The sequence below is a fragment of the Tauraco erythrolophus genome, chromosome 12, assembly GCF_009769465.1.
Source record: "Tauraco erythrolophus isolate bTauEry1 chromosome 12, bTauEry1.pri, whole genome shotgun sequence".
NCBI lineage: Eukaryota > Metazoa > Chordata > Aves > Musophagiformes > Musophagidae > Tauraco > Tauraco erythrolophus.
In genome coordinates this window covers 10,661,541-10,684,930 of record NC_141476.1, presented here as the reverse complement: position 1 = coordinate 10,684,930, position 23,390 = coordinate 10,661,541, and the positions used below count along the sequence as shown (strand labels likewise).

Sequence of the window (23,390 nt, the reverse complement as noted above, 5' to 3'; positions counted from 1 at the left end):
TTGTTGACTTCAGTTTGAGAATGACTGCCCTTGAAAGGTGTATGTTAGAGAATTGCTTGATTAGTTAAGAGATACAAATAACATAGAAACTAAGTAATTTCCTGAATTTCCTGAAACCAAGAAATTTCAGCCTAAAAGGAGAAGAGATGCAATAGTCAATAAATCTGAGACACTGGGATTCAGCTAAACTTGTCCCTGTCCAAAGCTCACAAACAACTGGGACAAACCTGAACCTTATCGAAATCAACCAGAACAACAGTGCTACTGCCTAGGGGCCCAAAAAGCGGAACTGTTAGACATACAAACCAACATGGAGACTACGAGTGAGAAACGGGGTAAAGCCTCTGGCCACAGAGACGTTGTTGCATCTACCTAGTTGAAAAGTTTCGGTAGATCTCAGCACTAAATCTAATTGAGCTGCGCATCTGTGCTCCACCAGCACGCTCCGCCCTGCCTCAGCAGACTCCGCAGGTGCTTCTCTGCTGCGGAAATACGACGGTAATGGGCGCCCATGACATCTCTGCTGGGAGCGGGGACGTGAAGTAACACCGATCCCTTGGCTGCCCAAGCTGTGGGAGGGCTTCCGCTCGGATCCCATGTCGTCCCTTACAACAAATGACGGTGGGCAACAGGGCTTTCAAACACCCAGGCGTGAGCCTCGTCTCCGACTAAGCAGATAACACAGAGGAATAAACTGCAACTGAGGTGGCCAAGGCTGCGCTGAGGACTCCAAACGAGAAACAAAATAAACCCCCTCAATCGGAATAATCGCTATCAAAAACTAAAGAGCAACAGGCTGCGTTCTGTTGAGCCAGCGTATTGCCAGGACGTGGTTTCTTGGAGGCTGCAGGGCTTCGGAGGCTGAAGCAGCTCATCTCTTTTTCACCTGCTGTGCTACACAGGACAAATATATTCTCCTGGGAAGAGGAATCCCAGAAATTCCTTTTTATGCTGGAAACATTCTCTCTCTTTTTCATTTCCAGACTTCTCTTTTTTTTTTCTGTGAGTTGTTGCAGGCGTTTATTGGAGCATGGCACTGGTGGGAAATTCTTTGCAAGCCTTGGCTGAGCGCTGCTGAGGATCTGCTGATTGCGAGATGCAGAAACTGGGTTAGAGCTTCCTAAATTGAGAGCAACTGTGTATCTGGGAAAGCAATTTTTTCTGGAGCTTTCCGAGTCAGTAATCCCATTTGCCTTCCTTTGCTTCAGACCATCAGCACATTGAGAGAATTCGCCTTTTCTCATAACAGAGCACATTTTCTTCCTCCCCATCGCTTTATTCCAGGGGATCTTTCCTGACCTCTGCTTTGCTTTGCTCCCTACAGCTGCATTCTCCATCTCACAGTCTGTGGCCCAGTTATCATCTCTTGGCCCAGGCACATCCTTCCTTACAGAAAGGTGGCAAACTTGAGGCTGCCTCTGTGGTGATGGTGTCACAGGTTCAAACCCTCTGGTGCCTCTCCTGACCACCTTCCTCAGCGGAGTTGGTAGAGGCACCTCCTGTGGTACAGGACAGTGTTTCTTCTGACTAGCCCCCAAAAAGTGACTGTTGGCGCAGCACATGCAAGGGTGGTTAGTACAGCTCTGTGTTTTCAAACTGTGTTTCACCTGCTGCAAAGAGGTGTTTTCGCTGCTGGGGGCCGCTGGGGCAATGGGACTAACTTTCCCTCCTAAAGCTGAAGATGTGCTGTTTCCAGTGACCTTGTTCCTCACGGAGGAGTCTCCGTGCTGCTCCTCCGCTGTCATGCAGGGGGGCTGAGACTGACCCGAGTAGCTGCAAACCCCCCTGCCTTGGCAGCACGGCCAGTGCCAGTTCCCCTCACCTCCAACCCGGTCCTGGCATGGGCCAGGGGAGGTCTGGGAAGAGTTATCTGCCATGTGAGGGGAGAGTCTGGCCCTGGAAATGAATGTGTGCAGCTCAGCTAAGGTGTTAGGGAGCTTCAGGAAACCTAGTTCTTCACACAGCTTCAGGTGCTGATCACTCAGCTGAGCTGGCAGTGACTCCAGACCCTCCTTCAGCAGCTGGACATTGGATTTCACATCCAAAATCTCCACATCTTTCTGGGGAGACAGTGAGCAGAGCAGAAGCAGTAAGCAACATGTTAAACGGTGCATTAATAGCATTTGAACAAGAAACTTTTAGGTACTATGCAACAGTTAGACCTCTTAAGTTGAGCGTTGACCCAAAAATCACCAACTCGTATCTCCCTATGTAATACATATTCTCAAATTGTCCCACAAAAGTAGGAGGTTTGGGACTGGGGTGTACACCTAACCCACTGTGGTGTCCCCTCTCCCAGGAGCGCTACCTTCTCACACGCTGGTGTGATACATCATTGCCAAAAGCATTTCCTGCAGCAGGGCTTTTGGAGAAATCAAACCTGTCCAGGAGGTCCCTGACAGTTCATTTTTTTTTGTCTCTGACACGCACTTATTCTTTTTTGACCTCTTTTTTCCTCTCCCTGGGAAACCATCCAGCTGAAGGGACAAGGCATTGCACTTCTGGGAGATGCTCTCCCCTGGCAGGGACATGCTGCACCACCTCCTCCAGCAAAGGCACGTGACAGCACAAGGAAGCAGTGCTCATCGGGGCCTGCCACGACACAGCACTGTTGTGCTCCCCACTTATTGACCAGGGTTTCATCAGAGCTTACAGCACTGTTAGCCAGCACTTGGGTAAGCATCAGTCAGCATCTGGTCTAGAATTAGCATTTTAATATGTTTTTCCTGCTTCATTGTAACAAGAGCAGCCTACTTTATAATCCACCATTCGAAGGCAATTTAATGTTCAGTTAATAGTTTGAAAAAGCAGGAGAAATTCAGAACGAGGATTCAGAATAAAAGATTAATTTCTGCACTTACGGCTGCAAGTCTCCTCTCCATCTCCAGCAGTGCCTGCTCCATTTGTTTTTTATCTGTCAGAGCTTTCAGCACTGAGTCACAGTGACTTTGAAGAGCATCTTGCACTTAACAGGGAAATCAATAAAAAACACATTTGGTCTTTCATTTGTAAATGTGAATAAAGTACTATCAATACTATTGGTATTTCCTCCACAGCTTGGCATGAAATACTTCTCTGTGCCGTGCGACCATAGTGATTCCCCTACTGAGACCTCCCCGAGCCCCAAGCGATGAACAATAGGGTAGATGTTTAATGCAGAGCACTTGAAGTTTATAAGATGCTGCGTGTAGGCCAAACCTCATTAACTGTGCTCTAATATGGCAGCTGGAGATGAAAGGCTACACGAAGCTGCAAAACTCGGTTGGTTCAATGCAAGGAAGGCTGAGGCTTAGTTCTCTGCCAGCTTCACAGCAGGCATGGCCAGGGCAACAACATAGCTGGCCAACCCCAGTGCAAATGACCCTCTTCTATAACCAGCTGATGTAAACAGGAGCTTGAACGTGCGATGGGAAGAACAGTATTGCTGATAACAGCAAGGAGATGCAAGAGGTTCATGGCTAAGAAGCAGAACCACAGACCACATGATGGAAACACACAGGAGGCTGGTAACCCCCTGGAAAGGTTTTAAACTGGAGCAAGATGCTCTTGGCTTCAGTTGGTCTTGTTGAAAAACTGATAGAAAATAAGATTTTTTTGTTATATTGGATATATATATAATATATATAAAAATATAATATATATATTTATATATATAAAATATATAATATATATATTTTTTGTTATATTGTTATATATACTGGACAGCAATATAACTTCCCCCATGCAGCTGCAATTATTCTTCTAGGAGCCACTGCTGTGCCTAATACACTACAGCAAGGGAACACGGTCGGCAGCATATGTGGAAATGAAAAATCCTTAGCAGTCTTACAGAAGTCTTCCTTTTAAATTGTAAATTAGGATCCAGAGAAAGGGCTGTTTGCTGAACACGTCTGGTTTTTCCTGTGAACAGTGCAGGAAAGCATGTACAGATGGTGTGGCTGGGTTGGAACGTTGACCGGTGGTCAGAACAAAACAGGATGCGAAGCACTCCTGCTAAAACAAAGCACTGACAAGCCAACAGACCAGGATAACTGAACCTCTGGAGTCCTGGACTAGCACCGCCTGCCCAAGAAAAATCAGAATAAAGCCTACGTTCCAACAAGTGGCTACAAGAGCTCTGTAATTTATTAATCCTCTTTTGCCACAGACTCAACACGTTTGACTGACTGGTGTCGAAGGATCTGAGAGCTCAGCTGAGGCTGTTCCTGCAGACGGAGTATTTAATCTCAGCTCTTCAGTGCAGCACCTCTCACCCCAGAGAGGTGTGCTCGCAGGCGGCAGAGCCGCAGAGCACTCGGGGTCTCTCCTCCTCCTGCCCAGCCACTTTCATTAAGCTTGCAGGATCTTAATTATCTCAGTGAGCTCTGCCCTTCAGTCAAACTCCAGATGGAATTGGTCAAAGAGTTAAAAATTATTAGGGAGAGGCAGGCAGAAAGTGATCATACAGGCTTTGTTTCTGTAAAAAAACAGCGACATTTAAAAAAGGTACATTTGGGAAGGAAGAAAGGAAAGAGATCTGAGCAATTATGGGCTTACTAGTTTGTTCTCATATTGTGCAAGGTTTTAGAATAGACCTTAAGGGAAAGAGCACTCAAAGACCTGGAGGGGAATGGAATAAAATGGAACAAGATTTTATAAAAGGCAGATTGTGCCTGACTAAGGTAGTAACACTAGGATAAGATACGTGATTTCTTAGTCAAAGGCAACACAGTGGCCTTTCTGTAGATTCAAACAAAGCTTTTCAGTGCAAGTTGTCATGTAATATGAACAAGGCTGAGAAAAAACTAAGTGGATAAGCTTCAATTGAAGGGAAAACATCACCTCCTGAGAGGGGTGGCATGAGGGGACAATGTGGCTTTGGAAGGTGCTTCTTAAGGCTTGCTCATGAGACAAATCTGCTTAAAATCTGCTGTAGTCACCTAGGTGCAAAAGCCAGCAGGCATTTAGGTAATTAGCAGGTGACACAAAGATGCAAATGCCAGCACAAGGGGCTACAGGTGAGATAGGGCAGTGTGGGTCCGGAGGTGTGCAGGCTCTGGGTGATGGGAACTGCTGTGCACCCCGGGGTGGCTGGAAGCCTGCGCACAGTCCCAGCTGCCTATGTGCAAAGGAAAAAAGAGATTGAACTGGGACATGTGCAGAGAAAAGCTACAAGATAATTAAGTGCTTAGAAGATAATCTCTTATGAAAGGAGATCGAAAGCGTTTGGCTTATTCGGCCACGCAAACCAAAGGTGTCTGGTGGCACAGGGCTGGAGGTGCTGCTCAGGTGTAGCGAGGCTGATGCTCGATGGACAGGGTGCCTGCTGAGAGCTGCCTCCCAGCGGCAGGGAACCCCTCTGCCATGCTACATTTTCATCTTTATTTGCCTTTCTCCAAAGGAGCAATGCCTGGGCACAGAGCACAGTGCTGTCATTTTGGAGAAGGAGCCCTGCAGTTGCCTCATCCATGTGTTTTCCTCACACACATTGAGTTAAAACACCTCCTGGACCTTGGCTCAGGGGCAATTTCTCCATTTTTTTCGGGTTGACCATCACCGCATGGCTTTGTCTTGTTCTCTGTAGGAGCGTGGCTGATTTCTGAGGATTATCTGCAAGTGTTTCAACTAATAATTTCTCTGCTGTTGCAGGCAATTTGGTTGTCCCTGCTCTCTCACTGCTGTTTTTAAGCTTTTAGTCTTTTCCTCTGACAGATTTAGACTTTTTTACAAATCACTCAGGGAAAGCTGTGGCTTGTAGAATGGGTTTGTAACGGTGGAGTGAATGAGTTGGCCTTTTAGACATTGTATCTCCCTGGTTGTACCTAAGGGCTACCTGCAATCTGAGAGCAGGTTTTGGGGAGCCTGCCAGCTCCCTCCAGGCCAGAAAACCTATAAAGAGGAGGAAAGCAGCTGTGACTGAAGGAGGAAATTCCTTTCATGTCACTTCACCTTCCATCTCTACATAGTGAGGATACAGGAAGGCCCGCATCAGCAAGCTTACCTCAGCTTGCTGCTCTTCCCCACACGCTTAATTTTAGATCAGAATTATTTTTAAAACTTTCTGATTTCCCTAGTCTGTCTGTTCTTCTACAACGTGGTATCCTCAGTCTAAAAATAGCACCGCATCCACTGGGCTTGTGATCTGCACATACGTTTGACTCAGCACAGCATGCTGCAGGCAAGCAACCAACAGCCAGTCTTATGGACGCGTTTCATTTGTGCGTGTAGGAGTATTCTGCAGAAAAAAAACCCTCAGTACAGAGGAGGGGCACTCTCCTTCCCTCTCTAGCTTCCATACCAGAGGAGTGTTCAGACTTGTCAAACACTATTAAACAAAACAAAAATGAGCATTAATCTAGACTTTAAAAAAACAGGCATTGAGATGGCCAAATTAGATCAGCTCAAGGACTCTGCTAGTCAAATCTCTTGTCTTTGAAAATCATCGAGAACGGCTGCTTCAGAGAAAGTTTCCTTCAAATAAGCCCCGCAGCAGACAGTTATTGAGTAACTTGATTACAGAGAGAAAATCTTTACTTGGTTAATGGGTGGCTTGTGCACAGGCTTGTGCCTTTCTTAAGGTATTCTAAACAAAACAGTTTTTTACAACCTGGAACATCGCTGTGGTTTGATTTGCTGTACCATTTTCTTCAGATGCTACTGGTTTACATTAATAACATATGGAATGTGGAATCTGGCCTGAGATAAAAGGCTGCAGGACCTCAGGGTAGGTCTGCCACTCTGTGCTGCAGAGGGTTCCCTGCAAACCAGCCTGCACTCAGATACAGCTGCACTCCCAACAGCTGAAAACTACAGCCTGAGCAGCCCAGGAATATTAAACATCAACTGCTTCTGATGCCTATCTATCATCATCTATGCAACTCGTCCCGAGATTGGCACTGACAGCACAGAGGCTTTAAATAACACTTTGGAGGGAGGTTGGTTCCCTTGCGCCTGGGTTCAGTAGGGTAAACAGGAGATGGTATAAGCCTGGTGAGACACGAGCAGGGAAGACAGCTGTGGAGCTCAGCAGAGCACTGAGTTTTCTCCTTGGCCAGTAACTGAGCTGTGCCAGTGGGCAAGACGTTTGAGCTGTCATTTGGGCATCCTGCTTGGACATACCGCGAGTAGTCAGCTGGCAGGTTTGTGCCTGCTTAGCCTGGGCCCCCTTCTGCAGCATGGCAGAAGATATCTGCATCGGGGGACTGCAGGACGAGCTGCCTCCGATCTCAGCCTGCTCTACAGCAAATAGTGCCCGAAGCCCTGAAGAGCGGCATTGAAAGGTTTCAGTATCCACCAAGACAACCACACATCCTCTCACCACCCATGCCGATGTGTTTCAGAGTCTGGTTAAGTTCCTCATCTCAACAATTTTCATTACCAGTCACTGCACAGCTAGTGAGCAACTGCATGGGAAAGGCGTTTCCTTTATTGATTTTAAACCTTGTGACTTTTCAATCTACACAGAACATAAGGGAGTTTGGACTGGGTGTCCCAGTCCAGACCATACTCTTCACAGTAGAGAAGCTCAAATCTCACCATTATAATCAGCAAATTCCCCTAGAAACCTTGCCAGCAACTACTGGGCCTTGGGAGTCTCAAAGCAAGTCATGTTTGAAAACTGACACTAGGCACTGGATTTTGTCAGAGAATTGCATCAGCTCATACCTCTGTAAAGGACATATTTCATGTTATTTTGTCACCCTTGCTGGCAGGAGCGTCAGAGGGTTGCCTGTGGTATGCTGGCAGGGAACACGCTTCTCATTTGCAATGAAGTCAAGGTGACGCGGAGGATATGGCTGTTATGAGTTGTCACAGCTGGAACTACCAGATACCAGAAAAGCAAAGCAGTTCAGAAAGGGCCGGGTTGTGAAAATTGGGATTTGTATTAAAAAAATAGAAAGTTTTGATAGAAGCGTGGGTATTTAAATGAAAATGAGAAAAATATAAAACCAAATTAGTTACAGGAGCTGAAACCAGAAGGAAAGAGCAGATGATGAGCGGGCAAGTCAACCAGAGAAACTCTGTGTAAGGTGGAAGAACTGAGGACATCAGATCTGCTTGCCTCTTTACATCCCTGAGCACAGCACACTGAGATGTGTGCAAGGGATAGAGCAGCTGCGCCTCTGTGGAAGCTGCTCAGGCAAATGTTATCTCATTTCCAGTGCCAGAGTCAGCTCTATCCACTGTGTGCAAGCGCATATGGACAAACACTCAAAAGAGACCATTTTTTAATCTTACTGCGTAGAGCATGCCAGCCCAGCAGCATTTGGTAATGCTTTGGAAATACATTTTGAAAAATATTTTCTGTTTTGTTCTCGCCCAGTGGCTATGTAGGCTGTGCCAAATGTGCTTGCACCCACTGCTATAAATGAGGCCTGTGATACTCCTTATATGCTGTTAATGAAGACAGACTTGATTTCAAGTTCTACCTTTCTTTGCTTTTCAGAGCTGTTTGAATGCCCTGGTGTACTGCTTCTCTCTTTGAAGAGAGGCTCTTCATCTTCTGCATTCCTCTCCTACACGTGAAATCCTCCACTGCCAATGATTTAATATGTCTCTACCACGTCACCCACATCCCAAGGTACTATATAATTAGCCACTGGCATTGAGTGCTTTATCAGCTCCGAATTTTGCTCTTTATCACCTGAGTTTAGGAATTTTATACCAGTTTTTGAAGGAAATTGCCTCAGTTGGGATCTTTTCAAGGCACTAGTGCAAGTATTTATTTAGTGGGAACTTAATTATCCATCACTGTGATACCAGTCAAAGTAGCAGTGTTTATCAGCAATTAACCAGTGACAGATGAACCTCCCAGAAATATAAAAAGAACAACATTGTAGAGCCTGTGATGATTTTCATTATATATTCAACATTCTGCAGCATGATACATTAGAGAAAGTGCCAATTTTTCTTTTCAATTGCTTTGAAAATCTAGCAGCAGGCACCTCTGGGAGGTTTCTCATTTCATTCAAGGCACATTTATTTAAAATGGGTATGGAGGAGAACCAGGACAGCTGAACAAATGGTATGGAATGAAGAGGGGGAATTGTGAACAATAGATTTGATTTTCAGTGCCATGACAACAATTTCTGTGCAAGAGGTATACGAAATTCAGCAAAGCCCTGCCACAGAGTGGACAAGTTGAGGCACTGAAGTAGTTAGGAGATGGGCAAACGTGTAATAGGAAGCTTGTGCTGGCCAAAACAGGCAGATTCTTGCTTACATTAAGGTCCCACCAAGAGCACTTGCCAAGCACAGCAAGGGAGTGTTCTTAGTATAACAAGATTGCTATTTTAAAAGTAGAGGCTATCACAGCCTCACAAAGAATGCACCAGGCTTCACTTTTTGCCTGATAGGGCTGTGTTGACTTAAAGGGTACCTGTCAAAGCTGTGCTTCGTGGAAACCACATATTACAGTGCTTTTGTGAATGTTTGATACCTTGAACTCACAAGGTATATCTCACTTCACGTTTCTTGCATGTGCTGAAGCTGGACTCTTGTTCTTGCATGGAGCAGGGCAAGCACAGAGCCGAGCCCTGACAGGATGCTGATAAAAAATGCCAGCATTAAAAATTAATGCACTGTCAAAGGCTCAGCTCTAAGTCAAATTAGAAACAATTCCTCTGAAGCACTTCCCCCCAGTAAAGACTGCTGTGGTTAGCCACCTTGGAGATGGAGCAGTTCAAAAGTATTTTACATGATTGGCTTTTTGGGAGATCACCATTTTATCATGGCGAAAGTAGGCTTCACTACTTGCTTCTTACCTCAGAAATCATCACTACCAGTTTTGCTTATGTCTAAAACATAATAATTTCAAGCACAGAGGAGAGATGGAAGACTTCAAACTAACACATGAAAATTTGAGAAAGCCTTAAAAACTGAAAATGGATATCCAGAGTATAAATATGTAAGTTATTTTTACTGTGTATTCCATTGGTGCTCTAGATAGTCTAAACCCCATCATAGTCTAGGCAGAACACAAAAATGGAGGTGCGTTTATCTATGCATGCATGGCACCTAACCACGCAACACCTAAGTTCTTTGACAAAGCATAAGAGAACAGAGAAAAGGACAATATAGCAGTAAGAATGGAAAAATAGGCAAGTCCAAACTGTGGATAAGTCTTAGTTGCTCTTCTCCATCGCACAGAGCAGCCATGAGTGGCTTGACTTGCCTGGCTCACCCCAGCTTGGAGACAACATGCTGACATTCAGCAGTTTGACTGTGCTCTCTGCTGTTAACAAACACAGAAAGGACTTACGTGTCTTGGAAATGGTTTCTAGGTGAACCAAAATGGATTTGTTTCTCGAATCAAACATTTTTTCAAACTTGTCCAAGCATGCTTGCAGCTGCAAAAACAAAGGTAAAGGAGAAAATTAATACATCGCCCTTTCTTTGTTCACAAAAACACAGCTCCAAATGCCACGGAATGACAACTGCCACTCATGGCATGGAACAGCCTGAACATTCCCGAGAGTAGACTACTTTCTTCAGGCAGAAGGAAAAATGAATGGATATTTGCAGACAACCATTAAAGCCTGTTCTTGCCCCTGACACCCAGAGAAATTCCACTGCTGACTCTGAGGCAAGGCCTTAAAGACCTTGACCCTAAGAACGGGCCGCAAAGACAATAGTATATGCAAAAAAATTGGCAATTGTTGGTTTAAAGTATTTCATCACTCAAGACAAACAGCAATAATTCAAATATCAGCACAGTAAATGAAAGAAGGTGAATGTTCTGTAGCATTTCTAACTCTTCATTATTCTGCACTCTGAATTTGAATTAACTTACCCCTTGAAGTCTGTCTTTGATGCTGGAAATAAAAGTGCTTAAAACCTCACTAAAATGAAAAAAAAAAACAAACAACCAAGTATAAACCAGACATGTAAGTTACTGAAATAGACAGAAATTGAAAAGATCACAGTAAACATGAGACATGAAACGCTACAATAGGATAGTGTGTAATGTGAGCACAGAAACATAATTACTTCAAGGGGCATAACCCTTTGAAGTCACCTTACGAGTTTTAGGAAAAGCCTGGATTCTGCTATGTAGAGTAAGAAAAAAAAATATATACACACATGCACATATACATCATATACATGAATTTTTTTTTTTTTCAAACTCTCTCATTTTTGGCTTAGCATTTGTGCCTCTCTTGAAAGTTTAGTTGGCATTTACACAACTGTCCATTAGCTGCTGGGATGTTACCACTGCACTATCTGCTCTGGAAGGACATGGACTTGGCAGAGGTGACGTGCCAGTTGCTGGGATACATGGGTGTTGTATTTGGACTAAAACAACTGTGGGGAAAATATGGGAAAAGCTTCAGCGTCAACAAAGCTCAAGCCAGGAAGAACAAATATTGCAAATTCTTTTCTCCTGACATTACGCCTGTGGTTTCTGCTATCCATCCTTTTAAGTTGAGCGAGCCTGTCAGGAACCAGGCTGTATTCATGATTAACCCATCAAACCAAAATGCAAGGACGGTTGCTAAGCAAAGCCATAACCTATTTCCTCTCTGAAGATTCGGGTCATTTTGAATCAATCATTTAGTGATTCAAATTGCAACAACCAAAAAGGTGGAGGTCAGGTAGCGTCTAGTTATAAGAATTAGGCAAGGCTTCTGAAATCTTTCAAGCCTTATGGAGAGGAAGACATTCATTTTATTAGTCAGACTCGTGGGGGATACAAATTGAGAATTATACGTTTATCTGTATAAAGGTAATATAGCTATTTCTATAATCTGGGAGTGAGTCTGGAGTGTAGGAAGGAGCATAATTCATTTAAAGAAGAAATAAAGGATAATTAAGAGTTCTGCCTATTTAAACATTTAAAACTCTTTGTTCATTTCTCATAACTCACTTATAAAAATCCTCCTCTTCACTAATAGACACTAGAGAATCAAATTTTGCCTTATCAGAAGCATAGTGCCCACTGAAAAAGAGAAAGAGATATATAGCCTGATTTGATCAAAGGCTTTTAATAAAATGTATTTCATTCAGATGTTACATTACAAAATGTACAGTGCTAAGAAGTATTTATAGGTGCACTGGGGAGTTTGCCATCTTTCATTTTTGAGCTTGAAATGGTCAGCTTGTTCCTTGTATAAAAATCTTACGTACAAGTAGAATTCTAGAGATACATGCAGATTTATAAAGGTGCAATCGCCGCACACAAGTATGTTTGGCAACCTCCTCATCTGGCCCAAACGTGAAGACCGTCCCCAGAGTCCCTTTGATCAGTCCCAACACAGTCTATGAAATTTTGAGAAATATGGGCTTTCACAGAGAATCAATACAGGAAAAGCCCTGCTGATTAGATAAAGAAGGACAAAGGTAAACTCAGGTTAGAGTTTTGTTGTTCCTTGTGGCTTATGGCTGAGTGTGTTACATAAATTGCATTGCAAATAAACCCTATTATCTTATCCTGTGACTCTTTCCAATCAGAGATTATTTAAAGCCTGAAAAGATACTTTTCTTGGAGAAATATGCAGCTATGTCGTGCATGACTTTTAGAGAAGAGGAGCTGTAGGGAGTGATAAGCATCAGCACAGAAAGAATTTCCAATGGATGTCTACATACCGATCATATTTGTCCTTTATTTTGTTCTTATTCACTTCAAAATTTTCCAAGACACTTTTCACTCTTCCTGCACCAAAATTAAATGAACTTTTTTCTTTTGCGTCTTCATCAAATAACTGTGGTTTTGTCTGGTATTTGGTGAAAATACTGGGCTCACTCTGTTGCACAAAAGAAAGAAAAATGTTCAAGTATAAAAATAAGAAGAACATTAATTAGAAAAAAACATTTGTGTACCAAGTGCTTTCCAGACAGAGATTACAGTGATTGGATGTGACAGATTAGATTGGACGAGGAGATTAAGAATTTCATGAGATTATGGCTCACTTAGTGTGCCTAGTTAGATCAACCCCCTGTGGAACTGAGACCCAGCCCGAATTCCTCCAAACTCAGGCTTTTCTCTCATCTTGAGGATTTTCAGTTGGTTGCAATTATCAGGTGTGTAGATTTTTTTTCCTGTGTGCTCAACACAAAGACTATAAATGAATTCTAGTGTTCCTGGAATTGTGGAAAAGCTAAAGATGTCAGTGGGAGCTCCCTGTACAGGAATCTAAAGAAAATCCTATTGAATTTCCTGGTGGATGACATCATTTTGCTGCCAACTAGCAACAACACCAGACTGTAGATAAGTTTTTCACATGCTTCAATATACATTTCATAGCAATAAATGTAATATTAATATGAAAGCTGGAAAGACCGTCATTCTACAAACTTTCCAGACACTGTGCGACTAAAATGAAAATGCCTTTTCCTTAAAACATAAGAAATGCAAATTCCATTAAATTTTCTTTTTTCATTGAAAAGAGTGGATTTCCTTTTTTGCATCTGATGAAAAGCTGCTGCAGTCAATAGACAAGACCCTCGGCAAAATGCAGGGGACAGCAGTGGAACTGAAGGACAGCCTAGGGCTACCAAGATGGCACCATCACTCTTCCCTAATCTTTGCTCTCGGGTATCTTTATTCAGATCTGATGGTATCTGTTAGCAGTGCAGGAACTGTTTTAGTGAAGCTAGTAACATCAGAAACCATGTGTTCTAGGAGTAAGATTCTGAATGTAGAAGCGCTTCATCCAAAATCATTCAAGCATCTTCCATAACAACAATACAGAAAGGTAATTTTCAGTCAGTGAAAGTAAACACTGAACACCTCTGTCATTCTTGCAGAAAGCTAATGAAGAGTAACACAGTGTTTTTCAAAGAGGAATAGATGTTATATTCTACCTTAGCTAGGTGGTCTAAAGACATTAGCTTGAGAATAATTTCATATTGTTTTGTTAATTAAAATAATGTTATTAAAGAAAATAATATCTATCTCAATAATAATTTATAGTAATCTGTTACAAGTTTTCAGCCAACCAGGCTGCTGCTTTGTCTAGTCACAGCAAATATGTAAACGTATCAAGAAGATGAGTTGATTTCAGCAGTTACTAACACTTGTGAATGTTACCACCTGATTTCAGCATTTTTCATTAACTTTGAATGGTGGCTGTGTGCCTGCACAGGGCTGAACGAAAGCGAGACTCACGTCCTGGGAGTTGTGCTGTCCCAGTTGCGTGCCCAGCTCCAGCGGCGCCGCTGCCGACTGCACGTTCTCCGGGCAGAACTGGGAGCCGAAGAGCAGCTGAGAATCGCTCAAACTCGAGTAGTCACTAGGAGCACTGCTCCGGATGGAAAACTTATTAGGCCTGAAATGGGGCAGAGCATGTTGTGAATGAGTCTCGAGCAATCAAAAGGCAAACAGAACTCCCTACACGACCTGCTGCAACCATTCAAGCATGACCCACGCCAACATGTTCGTTTTGACTCTCCACTTGGAGGTACCGTTCACATAAGTGTATAATGTAAACAGCTTGGTTTTGCTACGCTTCAACTGCCGCATCCGTATGAATGCAGTATGGTAGCTCTGTGTTCACCCTGCAGGGGCGAAGGTGTTTCTCCAGCACATTGTGCAGACAGAAGACCAAAACTAAAACTGGTCACCTAACTCAGTTCACCTTGCCTGCCTAGCCTAAGGGACACCTTGGGGTTTGCTCCTAGCAAGTGCCGGATCTCTCCCTTCTCACTACTCTGGATAATAATTTCTGTTGTAACTCAGATGCCGCTAGGCTTATTTGGAAGGCAGTTCCAAAAGAGTAAACCTTTTGGACTGATAGTTGATATTTCTTGGGCATTTATTCTCCAGATGCCTTAAGTCTGACATACTGGAACAACAAATAAATAGGTAGCATATGGCTGGACAAACTGATCTGATTAGAAATATTTCAAACATAGTAAAGTGCTACTCAAAAGTTCTCTTCTTTCCCTTGAGTGTTGCCCAGATAAACCTTTTCCAGCTAGACTTGACTTTGTGCTATGTTGCTCTGTTTCTGCTCCTCTTAAGAGACACGACTTCTACCACTGTATGGACTAGGATCGTGGCACCGTACCAGCTTCCCTCAGCCAAGGGTTTCCCCGCACAGCTGCACCGCTTCTCATTCTGTCAGAAAATGGCTCCAATTGTTCAATGTTTCAGTGGCTGGCAAAGATACAGACCTTTTTCGTTTTTCACATGATCACCATTCCATTGCTCTGCATCCACAATGTCTGATGGAGTGTTTAGGCCAGGTCAAAACATAAGAAAAGCTGGGGCAGGTTTATACTCTCAGTTCTTGCTGGTTTTTAAGCTAACAAAATGGAGAGATGTGTTGCTGCCTTTGGAACTGGGAATTACAGACCCAAAATTAACGAAAAAGACTCTTATGCAGGGTTTTCCTTCCATGTCAAATCACATGAGCAAAGGAGAAGGAATAGGAGATTAATTTATGTGTATAACAAAAGATGATCACCCCAACATTTATTAGCAGTGACGTGTTTGGTTAATCCCCAGTTTTGGAAGGAGCCCAAACATCATACACACAACAGGGAAGGGATTTAGTAGCAGTACTTGAACTGCTCAGTCTCCCTCTTCATTATACAGTGGTGTCAGTGACAATATCATGTTAACACTTTTGGCTTTGAGCTCACCAAGTATACTGAGCCGCAGGCAAAAATAGATGAGGTATGGGTTTCTGGATTCTCAAAAAGCCTGATAAATCTGTCTGAGTTCAAAATTTCTCCTTCCATCTGCCTCTGGACCCCAAATTTACTAAGAAAGAAATCTGAATACAACTTTTACTAGCATCCATCTCAGCTAAGATTCATGAAAAAAAAGACTTCTTAATCTACAGCCAGCATGTCAGGCAGAGATGTGAGCACACAGGCGGCCATGACCCCACACGGGCAGGATCCCTACTTGCAAAGTAAGTATCACATCTCCTGCACCAGTTTTCTAACTCCTCTTGTCTTCAAGCCAAAAAAAGCTCCCTCTTAGTTCAAGGAAGGGTTTTTATAATCCCTAGTGCTTTATTGTCCTGTCAACCCCCCTTTGAAAGTGTCTGGTACAGCTGGTGAATATCACATCCAATAACCTCCTCATTTTCTCAGTCCCTTCACATTACTTTATGCCTGAAGGACAAGATTTCTGTAACGAAGTGTTTTATGACCAGTATTTTGAGGACTATTGAGCTGAGAGGACTTTAGGACCCAAGTGACTTTCTAGGCTCACTCTGCACTGACACTATGACCAGAGGCGACTGTTGGCTGCTCTGGAGTCTAATTTTTCTGTCCTAAGTCCACTACCTCAGTGGTTGGTTTGAGAACAATGACATTTCTGCAAATTAGGAGGGGGAATGAAACAGATGCTTCTTTGGAATACAGTCATTTCCCTGTGCAACATGTTTCTTTCTCCCTTGCTTAACACTACTGGTAATTAATTTACTAACAAGATCATCTGAGCAAGACATCAGCCTGGCCACACTTGGCGTATCCCTGATAGTGAGATCAGACAACTGTGATCAGATCCTTGATCGGGCAGCCACAGCTCTTCTAACCACCTGACCATTCCCTTCAGGATGCCTGAGCTGCAGGGATGCATGCTCCGTCCTAAATATAAACCCTTCCTTATAAACAGCAAGGAAACATCCTAGACATTTAATCTCAGTTAGAAGTCCCTCCTAAGTGATGCAATAGTTTACCTCGGGAGAACTTCTAGCTTTCTGCTAACATGAGCCATTCTCCGAGTCGTTCATGCACTTGTGCCCATAGTGCTCCTATGGTGTTGGCATTAGCACGTGCGTCCAAAGCAAAACCAGCTTTAGATATGCAAGAGAAGTGCCATCGTCAGTTCTTGTCAGCTCCAGAAGATGTTAAATCATCCTCTGCTGACTGTTGGAACAATGTCTTTTTCCCACCTAACTTCATGCGAGGTATTGCAATATCAGCAACTCCAACCTTTTCTGTAGTATGAGTGTGATCTAAAAAATCTGCAGCCCTCTGCAGATCTGGGGAGGCAGCTAGTTCTTTGCAGTCTGAGTTTCCCTGTTGTCAGTGAGAATTCCCCCTCCACAGGAGAAGTTAGATCTTTTGTGAGCCTCTTTCATTTTTCTAAGTTTCAATTTCCACTGCCAAATATTTTAGCACAATCATATGTCAATGTTCACCTTTCATTTAAAGGTTCTGCCTTGACCCCAAACAGCTGTCGGATACAACAACCCAAGAGAAACACAGCGCATGATAAATACCCTCTTCTTGTGTTTCCTAGATGTTTCCAGGGGCATCAACAAGCTAGAAATTCATAACCATAAATTTTCATAGACTGTACCACTCTCTTTTAAAATTGCTAATTTTTACCCTGTTGTTTGGATCCATCCTTACGCACCAACATCAAGGTTGAAGAGTCAGTTGGAAAAGCAAACTGAATCTTCTACAATTTGGATAATAACTTTTATCTGCGGTGCTGCTGTAAGTGATTTCATTTGGTTCTGTCATCCCTGCTGAACCTGCGCCAACATCCCTCTTCTTCCCAAGCACTGTGGGTGCAGCTCGCTTACGCCTTCCTGACATATTTCTTCAAAGTGCAGTAAAGCCTCTTTCCCGAAGAAGAGATCTTTTTCTCCTGGTAGTAATCTTGAGTAGGATCAGTGCCATAAAATTCCTCTTCTCCTGATTTCCCTCTAGAAAATCTCCCAGTCCCTTCTGCTCCTCCTCATTTAGTGACCAGGGCTGAATCACAACAAATCCAGCTGAAATTCTGGGAGCTGCTGTTCACCTGCTCTTGCTCCTGGCTTTAGTCTGTGTCTATAGGAACTGCCTCTAGCTCTGCTATGCTGCTCTCGTCGTCAGTAATTGCTGCCTGCCAATGTGTTCAGCAAATGAGCAGAGATCAGCATTGGCTTGGGGTGCAGAGGAACTTCAGCATCCAGGGGCCTGGAGGAGTTTAAATCAAGGAGTTTTAACTGCTATTGCCACTTTCAGCCATTTGCCATCTCTTTGCTGGGAACAGGCACAGCACAAAATTATTATTCTGCTTTCTGTCCTTTGGAACGGCGTGACCTGCTTGCTGCAAATAATTTGCACCATATCCTAAAAGGAATTTCTACAAACAGACTTTGGCACTGGCCCTAATGCGTTAACCACAATGAAATCCCTCTCACATATTCAGCTCAAACACTGCCTCCAGTTTCCAGATTTCAGGCTCAAAGTCCTTCTGGTCTTGTTTTAATTCCTCAAGGTCATTTTTACTTTCTATGAGCCACTCCATTATTCATTCGCTGTGACTCAATACTGCCCAGACACTCCTCACCTTGGAAACTGTGTTAGTCCTTTGTCCTGAGCCGGTCACAGGGACTCGCAGGGCCTTTTCCTTAGAAGGAGACTGGGATTTCCACGGAGCAGGCCTGTTTACATACACAAAACATATCCCTGACCATATTAAGAATTAGACATCTGGAAATCAAGGGTTTTGCCCCCCCTAGTCTGAAGCCAACTTCCAGCCTGCACTCACAGCCTGAGTTTCTCATTCCTCCAAGGCTCAGGATTTTTACAGCTACTCTCTCAGTCTTTGTCCTGGTGGTCTCCTTCATTTTCTGCTTATTCTGAGACTTCAAGGTGAATTCAAAATATGTAGCCCTGCTATGCGGGATGGAATTTCATGGGATAATGGATTGAGTGGGGTTGTTAAACTTGGAATTTTTTTCTTAATGGCAGAAATAAACCATAGAGAGCAGTGCCTAAGTAGACCTTAACTCACGGCATCCGTTTTGAATGCCTCTAATATTTTCATCATGTATTGGCCTTACACACTCTCTGGAAGGCTACCTGCTTCTGCTGCCTTTGGAAGTAGGCGTATTAGTAGCTTTTATGCCTTTAGCAAGTCACTGTTTTTCTCATGGAACAAGAAAATTCTGTTAATTTCAATTTAAAATCATAATACATTGGTTCCTATTTTTTATTGTCTTTAATTCCTTGAAGGATGCCTTCTCATTTTCAGTAGTTGTCTTTACCACGCCAGTCCAGTAGTGATCCGTCTCTCATCTGGTCTGATAGCTGGTATGCATTTGTTCTGAGCTTCAATATGAGGTCTAAATAATCTCTCTCTATGCCTCAGGCAAGCATTTAACCCTTTTGGCCATCCAGTGTAATTTATTTTTAATGAGCTTCCTTATTACTACATCAATGTCTTTTTCAAAATTAATCAGTATTGGGTTTTTTGGTTTCTATTGCTCCTGCAGAGACATGACTCCAGTTCACTACCGTCACTCTCAGGGTAGCATGACGAGAGTAATACCCTGAACGTGAGTCTTGTGCACAGCTCAGGGCAAGGCAAGATGTGTCTCTTCCCCCAGGAGTTCCCTGGCCGAGGCAGGAGTTTATGGTGCCTGAAAACGTGCCTTCGGCATCGCGCCCCAGTGACGTTTATCCAGTCGATAAAAGGCTGATTGAAGCCTCGCTGCTTCTGTGGCTGCTGTTCTCACATCCTCTGCGATTTTTCTTCTCCCACCCTTCTGGCTGGGCAGGTAGCCGCGCTGCTCTAACGCGGCACTTTCCCTAATTAGGTCTGGCATTTCAATCCACAAAAATTGTGTCGTTTGTCGATACACTTAAATTGAGTCTAAGTTTTCTCCACTGCATAGCTGTCATTCTAGCCACGTGACCCTCTCCCACCTTCTTAAATAATTGGCACCCTGATATTAAAGTGTCCAACCAGATAATCTGCCTTCTCTTGTGGTTCTAGGATCTCTATTATGTCAATATTGACACATAAACCCAGGAAAAACAGGGACTTTGGTTCCCCCACCCTATTTCTTGGGCTGCTAGTGGTTACAAAGGAGCATGTCTGAGTATGACAGATAGATAACGAATAAAACCCAGAGCAATCTCGGGCTTCTGCAGAACTGCTGCCGTGAGGGTATCATGTCACCAGAGCTCTGCATTTCTTAGGGACCTGGTGGCAGCTGCTCTCAGAAGTAACACCCTGACTCAAACTTGCAAAGAGCTCACAGCATGATTCATACTCTGCCTAGATTATATGCTGATTTTATGTTTCATTTTTAAAGCTCCCTGAAAGACAGTATTCTGGGGATCATATAGCATACCCTGCTGTGGTGAGAAAGGGTTCTAGTAACAGAAGGGACACACAAAAAAGTAGTCAACACCTTTACCCCTATTTCAAATACACACACATGCACATGCTCCTGTGAGTAACTTCTTTTTTCCTCTAGAAAAGTTAATTCTCCTCCTGAGAACCTTCTCCCCCTTCTTAACTCTTCCAAAAACCCAGCTGCATTTTCAGTAACACTTTATGCCTTATTTGACCCTTTCGAACTCACTCACAAAAAATGTGGAATGCTGAGGAGTGGGTGTTAAAATCTTATCTGTATTTTCTTCCTGCATTAATACGTGAGTTAAAAGGGAAGATGTTGTAGCTGACAGGATACTTTGGAAGAGGAAGGAATTCAAGTAATCCCTTTCCAGATAGGCACCTCTATTTCTTCCACTCATTTCCTTTCCTATTGCATGACTCCACAGATGGATTTACATATTAAAAAAATCTATATTACATATTTTATATATAATATCAAAATATCATTATCTGTATTATAGATAATATTACACTTTTTTATATATATTCTGTAAATTTCCCCAGCTCAGTCTCTGACCAGAAAGTCACAGGTTTTCAAACTACTTAGAAGCAACTTATAGAAAACAAAGTTAAAGGAAAAAAAAAAAAAGAAATCTGCAGGTACCAAGAAGGTAATAGAACTATCCAGCGCATATTTAAAAAGACAAAACCGTGACAGGTATAAACATGTTTTTCCCCTGAATTGGCTCCCCCTTGACCCTGCATCTATACAAAATTCAATTAATTCAAATGTATATGACAAGCATTTTTATAATGGGCAACGAAACTACTATTATGTTTTCATTATTATCCCTCATCATGGTAACATCAGGCCAAAGAGACAGTATGACTAAAACTGTAAATTTGAACACCAGTTGGTTATGTAAGTGGGTTATTTAACTAACAGAGGCTGAGAGGACCAAATTCATTAATTAGCTTCTCCAGTGCTAAACAAGGGATAAATCCCACTGTATTTTTTCAGCCAAGAGATGCATCAGGTGATACTCAGCTGTAAAAAAATTAGCCTGTCTTACATACTTGCTCTCCAGATGTTTACACTCAAATAACATTTATTGTTTCACTATGTACTGTAGATGTGGGGAGCTCTAGCTGCTCTTTGACTTCTGCGGGAAAAAATTAAGCCATGCGTATAAATGCAGTATATGGAATAATTTGAGGGTTACATAACGTGTAACAATATTGTGAATCACAATTCATTTTATCAATCCTCTGCACAAGCCAGGAGGGAACATTTAACTTATCCAACCAGATGTGGATAGGCTGCAGGACTTCCCCAAGTAAGCCAGGGAACAGCTTCCAGCTGACGCTGGTTTTTAAATTCCCAGGAATGGTGGGTCTAGCGGGGTGCCAGGCGGGCCGGGAGCAATGCAGGCACAAGCATGGTCACAGAGTCAGCTAATTAACCACCATTAAGCAGACTGTAATTAACCATAGATCAATTCTAGATGTGTTTCACCCCATCACCGTCAAATACCCAAAGTGTTTAATTTTATAGATGATTTCCTCACGCTCTTTACTCCTCACCCCGCGGCCCAAGCTCACCCAGAGGCCGTCGGCATGTTCAACATCTCCTTGATATTCCAGACGTTAAAATTCATGTTTTTTTCACAGTTGACATCCTCGCTGGGAGCTCCCGGCCCTCATCATGTCCTCCGTGCTCATGGTGTCTCCTACCCGGCGGCCATGCCGCCCCGCTCCCCTGCAGGGAGGAGGGAATGGAGAGAGATCAATAAGGCCTGCTCGGGGGGTAGCGTCCCCCTGTGCCCCCTTGCTGTGGGGAGAGCCCAGGGGGCACAGCCCTGCAGGTCGAGGGTGGGCCCAGCCAACATGGCTGCCCCAGGGCTGGGCCTGGTGGCTCCCCACGGGCCTGGGGTGAAGACGCCCACTGGGCCCGCCTGCCCCACAGGCCTCAGGGGAGCCGGCGGGGTCCCTGGATCTCACCCTGGGGCTGGGGGTCCCTGGAGTCACCCTGGGGCCAGGGGTCTGTGGGGTCACCCTGGCACTGGGGGTCCCAGGATTTCACCCCGAGGCCCCCAGGATCAGCCCCAGCTCTGGGCTCTCCCCATGCTGCCCACGGCAGGTGCCCGGCCGGACCCTGCCTGCCCACCCCTCCACCTGGGAGCAGACCCCCGGGGGCCATCGTGGGGCGGGGAGAGGAAGAGGAGGCTCAGAGCCCAGCTCACCAAGGGCTGGTCCCACAGGAGCGCAGTGGCCACGGTGCCCATTTACATCACATCCCGAGGCTGCATGGTCTCTCATGTAAATACCTCTTGCAGAAATGCAAAACGATTTCATTTCACCCATTAGAAGTACGACAAAAATAACCCGTCATATAAACACTCCCCAGAGAAAGATTCTCAAATATGGTTTTACTGGATTTTTTTCCCTGTACTTCTGTATCCTCTGCCTTCAAAAATGGAAAACGGGTGTGGTTACTTGCCTACTTTTTTCTCCTTTAACTCAAAACAATTTCAGTAATGGTTAAAATGCTTGATTGCTGGTTCTGAAGATACTCTGTAAACACTAAACCACTGTAGAAATAAGGTTGATATAAATTCATGGATAGATTAAGAGAACTACTCACTTTCCCCTTTATGCTCTTTTGGCTTTAATATTAAAGGCAGCCTGGAGCTCAGAGATGTCAAAATAATGGCTTTCTTGATGTATATATCTGGTTTCCTAATCAAATCCCGCAGAAATAAAGCTTTAACTTAAAAAAGATAAATAATTCTGCACTTTTACCCATAAAAAACTTCTTGAAGTGACTTTGCTGCATTGTTTTTGCTTGTCGTTACAGCACTGGGGCTGGTATAAATAGCTTGAATTTATCATGGCAGCTCATTAACTCTCAGCTGCACGATGAGCCTCTAACGGGTTGATTTTCTAGGATGGGAACAGGGAATCGCAGCCTGTATCGTGTTCCTGCTTCAGGGATGGGATAGTGGCCGGGCTATTCAAGGCAGCCATGGGCTGGAAGGCAAACCTTCCTCCAGAGAGTCGTGCTGACAGGAACATTAATGTTTATTGCGCTTGTTGAGTAAATAAAAGCCTTGTCTGCTCCGTAACTGCCTACAGCTCCGTTGTACAGCCCAGTGCAGGGCGCTGCTGCCAAGAGCCTTGCTGTGCGTCTGGGTCCTATACGGCCCTGCATCATAAATTGTAATTTTCTGTCATTTCAGTGCTTGCAATTGGAAAGTTGGCTCGGAACTCCCTTCAGAAGAGATCGTAGAGCCCCGTACCCATTCACAGCACTTCCACTGCCCTTAGGAAGGATTTGCCAGTGCTTTGCACACCAGTGATAAGGCTCAGCACCTTATTTTAGGTTATTACA

General features: G+C 43.8%; 1 protein-coding gene across 1 annotated transcript; it reads right to left on the bottom strand.

The window, feature by feature from the left end:
* Window positions 1-755: 755 nt before the first annotated feature.
* IHO1 (interactor of HORMAD1 1) lies at window positions 756-21,657 on the bottom strand. The gene is made up of 7 exons (XM_086619215.1): window positions 21,602-21,657; window positions 14,087-14,246; window positions 12,565-12,722; window positions 10,772-10,820; window positions 10,241-10,328; window positions 2,862-2,965; window positions 756-2,060 (listed from the first exon to the last, which is right to left on the bottom strand). Exons 1-7 carry the CDS (start codon window positions 21,655-21,657, stop codon window positions 756-758), a joined length of 1,920 nt encoding a protein of 639 aa, XP_086475341.1.
* Window positions 21,658-23,390: the final 1,733 nt, after the last annotated feature.

Coding starts and splice junctions, on each gene's coding strand:
- IHO1 (XM_086619215.1), bottom strand. CDS start 21,657: ATGAATTTTAACGTCTGGAATATCAAGGAGATGTTGAACATGCCGACG. Junction 12,723..14,086: donor GACAGCACAACTCCCAGGAC/GTGAGTCTCGCT, acceptor TTTGTGCAACAG/AGTGAGCCCAGTATTTTCAC. Junction 10,821..12,564: donor ATAAAGGACAAATATGATCG/GTATGTAGACAT, acceptor TTTTCATTTTAG/TGAGGTTTTAAGCACTTTTA.